The sequence below is a fragment of the Solanum pennellii genome, chromosome 4 (genome assembly GCF_001406875.1).
Source record: "Solanum pennellii chromosome 4, SPENNV200".
NCBI lineage: Eukaryota > Viridiplantae > Streptophyta > Magnoliopsida > Solanales > Solanaceae > Solanum > Solanum pennellii.
This window is the reverse complement of record NC_028640.1, coordinates 73,337,186-73,341,769: the sequence shown is the minus strand read 5'-3', so window position 1 is coordinate 73,341,769 and position 4,584 is coordinate 73,337,186. Positions and strand designations below refer to the sequence as shown.

The 4,584-nt window shown below is 31.8% G+C and overlaps 1 protein-coding gene across 1 annotated transcript; it reads left to right on the top strand.

Annotated features, from left to right (window-relative positions):
* Window positions 1-681: 681 nt before the first annotated feature.
* LOC107017300 (protein SYM1-like) lies at window positions 682-4,278 on the top strand. The gene is made up of 4 exons (XM_015217563.2): window positions 682-1,050; window positions 2,454-2,682; window positions 3,372-3,496; window positions 3,956-4,278. The coding sequence occupies exons 1-4, from the start codon at window positions 706-708 to the stop codon at window positions 4,034-4,036; spliced, it is 780 nt and encodes a 259-aa protein (XP_015073049.1). The 5' UTR covers window positions 682-705; the 3' UTR covers window positions 4,037-4,278.
* Window positions 4,279-4,584: the final 306 nt, after the last annotated feature.

Below are 4,584 nucleotides of genomic sequence, written 5' to 3'. Positions count from 1 at the left end.
ACAAAAAAATAACAAAAATGATCTCCTATGTTTGAGAGTATATCAAAATGACCTTTTAAAGTATGAATTTTGATTCATTAAGTTTGCCAAAAGTTAATATTATCGGTCTTTATCAAATATATATTGAGTCGAAACTCACATTTAGATATATAATTTTATAGAGTATTATGCAGTTTTTTGAGGTGTAATTTTCATTATTTTTTCGTGTTTAGTATAAGTTTTTTGTGTTGCATATATTATAATTTGAAGAGACTTTCTTGATATTTTATGATTAACTATATATTTACTGTTACTGTTAAATCTAACAAACGATATTAAATTATTAAATACCTTAACATGGACTAGACGTGTTAACCTTTTTCTTCTTTTACAAAATCTTCATTAATATATTTCATTTTTTTACCGATTTTGATCATTTTATTTGAATCGGAAGTCTATTAGAAACAACCTCTCTATGTTCATAGGCAAGTATATAAAGTTTACGCATTTCTATTTTTCAAATCTCACTTGTGAAATTACACCCAACAAAATTAAAGGATCCAAATTGTTCAGTGCTTACTAAAAAGGACTATTTTGAGCCTAATCTTAAACATAAGGGTCCAAATTTGATATTCTCCCTTTTTCCCGCATCTATAAATCCCCGCCATTTTTGGTTCCCAAAATTCACAAACATACAAAAAAAAAAAACAGTAGCATAAAGTAAAAATGGGGATCGATCATCTTGCTAAATTAGCAAAACGCAGCATAATTCAACAATCAAAGCATCGTTTAGTGTTCAATAATTCAATTTCTGAGTCCAATTTTGTTTCTCATTATCAACAATGCAGAGTTTACTCTTCTCGATCTATGAACACTTCAGCAACTAAAATCTCTAAATCCAATTTCCTTTCGATTCCGTTTTCTATTCGAAAATCAAATTCATCTTCACCTTCTGCGAAAACGCGTATTGGATTCTTGGCGTGGTATTTGGGAGCTCTTGAATCTCGTCCGATTATCACGAAATCTATTTCTTCTGCTGTTATATTTGCTGCTGCTGATATTACTTCTCAGGTATTCTCTCGTTTTGCTTAATTATGTGATTTATTGCTTAGTGTTAAAATGAAATTGGTATAGATTTTACGATAGTGATATCATGCGCTAAATTCGGTTTGGACTAAAGTTACTGAATTTAACTGAACAATAAGTAATTTTTTAGCTCCGCCTCTGGTCTAAATAGATGGAAATGATATAGCTGAATAGATGATCCATAATCCAACAGCCCTGTTTGGATGGTTGTTATTATTTGTCGCGAATAATAGTAGAAAAGTATAATTGGGTAAACTTTCTACTAATCCAATAGATTAAAGGATTTTTTTGGTAGAGAAGTTGCTTAAAAGCTGGTTTGGATTGATTTTTTTTTTTTTTGAAAAAAAGCTTTTAATACAAATAAAATACAAGTCAAATTTAAAATGACTATTATGTCGAAAAAACAAAAAACAAAAAACAAAGGAGGCCTACTTTTGATTTTTAATATTTTAAAACTCATTCAAAAATTTATTATGAATTATTTTTAATGTTAGTCAAGTACTTCCAAAAGCTAAAATGAATTAAAAGTATATTTGATCAATTTTTAAGTTAATCCAAACATTCTCTTAGTTTGACCGAACCGTGAGTAACCTTCTAACTCGGCCCTTCGTCCAAATATAGAGGAATTGACATAGATGAATAGACACGACGATAAAAACAACTTTTAGCGGCAATAAATAGACATATTAATAAAGAGTGCTAAAATCTTTAGTCTTTACCGGCATTTGTTAAGTGTCATTAGATCTAATGTCTCTAAAGCCTTTAGGGACATTACATAGAGTGTTAATTGCCGCTAAAAATACATATTTAATGGCAATTGCTAATTAATTGCTTGCTAAAACTCATTTTTGATATAGTGAGATGATCCCACGGCGGAGATAGAATTTTTACTAATAGGAGTGTAGGACTCAAAAATGTTAAGAATTAACTATACAAAGAAGCCATAGGTTCAACATCAACTATATATGCACAAAATATAATTTTAACCTTATACATTTATAATGTAATTTTCTGCCGAAGAGGCTTCAGATTATATCTACCTAGCTACGCCCCTGGATGATCCATATACCTTATCACAGTTGTGTGATGCATCTAGTTCTCTTTCAATTTGATGGGTTCAATATTTATGTTAACATAACTTAAGCCTTTGTGCTTTTGCAATTATATGTTTAGAACTTGATATTTAGTTGCAATTTTAGTGATTTTCAGATATATATTTATGATATTGTAAAGAATACTGGGTTTTGTTAACCCTGTGAATCTACTCTGCATCCGTCTCTGTACGTGACCCTAAATAGTCCGGAATTGTGGCATAGTTGTAGTTGTTACTGTTTTGATTTGATCAAATATTTCAAAATTTGAATAATGATGTTGTTTGTATTGGTCAGATGATTGCGATGACACCTTCGGATTCTCTAGATATAATAAGGACTTTGCGAATGGCTGGGTTTGCATTGATGATCTTAGGAACAGCACAACATCAGTGGTTTAACTTTATGGGGAGAGTATTACCAAAGAGAGATGTTGTTTCTACCTTGAAGAAATTGTTGCTAGGGAATTTCGCTTATGGGCCTGTCATTAATTCTACTTTTTTCTCTTTCAATGCAGCTCTACAAGGTATGCATTCATTTTAACTGTTGCTCAATTAGGTTACTACTTTTCTTGATTAGTATATGGATCATCATCACACCATATGCATTTGATCAAAGCTAATATACTTCTCTAGAAATCTCTAATAGCGGAAATGTCTCCTAACTATATGGCTATTACTTCTTGTTAATAACTTTTCTTACTGATTTTGATATGTTTTACTTGAGTGTAGGGTCTATCAGAAACAACCTCTCTACCTTCACCAGGTAGGGGTAGGGGTGCATACACTTTATCCTTCTCAGACCCCACTAGTGGGATTTACACGGGGTATGTTGTTGTTGTAGTAGTATGGCTACTACATTCATCACGGAACTTTATGCACCAATACTGTGAGAAATGTATATGGCTATTACTTTCTGTTAATAACTTTACTTAATGAAGTTGAAACAAAACAATAGCCTATGTCGAGACCTTTTCAACAGAGGATAGGCTATTTCTGTTAGAATCTTACTTTCCTTGGCTATACGGTGATCATGGACATTCTATCAGTTAGATGTGATGCTCTCAGAGTAGCTTTTAGGAGTGTTCTGCATTATTTGTTATAAGATCATTTGTTGGCTGAACTGATTCTCATGTTGCCCTTTCTTTTGGATTTGTTATCTCATTTCTCTCTACTTGTTCTAATTCGTTCAATCTATTTTGTTTGGGATGTTCAGGTGAGAATGGAGAAGAAATCGTTGCAAGATTGAAACGAGACCTGATCCCAACAATGACTAATGGACTTATGTACTGGCCATTGTGTGATTTCTTGACATATAAAGTAGTCCCTGTCCATTTGCAGGTATTCACATTCCTAGTCTTTGTTTCAATAGAACTTGTACAATATCTATAATGAGATAGTCCAGCACTTCTGTACTCTGACTATTAGCCTTTCTGAAAGACATAATACATAAAAAAAAACCCACAATTTTTGCCTCAATCGGTAAATAAGCACTCCAACTCACCCCTGATGTATCTCGTGGACACCCAATGCTGACACGACATATAAATTTGGAGGTGTCTATTATAAGTTGGAGTGTTCAACTGACTTGGACATGAGTTGAGGTGTCTAGGTGTAAACTCTCAAAGTTCGAGTGCTTACTTGCTAACTGAGATCAAGTTTGAGTGTTTGTTCATGTATTATGTCTTCCTGAAAAGCTTATTTTTGCCCTGTTTCACTAATTTCAAATTGAGTTAAATGCTCAGTTCAACTCCTTCTCTCATTCTGATCACTAAGAATCTGTTAACGTCTCTTTCGCAGCCATTGGTTAATAGTTCATTTTCATATGCATGGACTATATATTTGACGTACGTTGCAAATTTGAAGAAAGTTTCTGATTAATTTCCACGCCGCGCTATGAATGTATCAATATTCTCTCTGAAGATTGAACCAAAAGAAAGTTAAATCAGTCAGTTGAGTGATCAACAATGTCATTACTGCTGATTAGTCTATACTTGATGATTATGTGAAGAAGAAAAAACAGTTACATAAAAAAAATGTATTTGAGAATCACATTGATTTTTATTTGTTAATTTTGTGTATTGGTGAATGAAATTTCTATGCATAGCCTCATTTGTCTTTAATTTTTTTGAACAAAAATGGTGATGTTCTTCTTCCATTTTTGAAATATCATGATCGTCCAATGAGAAACTAATAAAGTAATTCAATACGAATACTTGATTTGAATGTTCATTTTTTACAAGAACCACCGACTCAACATACTGGCTGAAAATTGAAAATATTAAAATGATCAATTGGATATCAAATTTCAAAATTAAAATGAATATAAATTGTAAGGGAAAAAGTTTGAAATATATTCGAACTTTGATTGAAATTGTTGTTACGATATCAAACTTTATGGAGGACCTTTTACCTTTAAAATAAAGTTT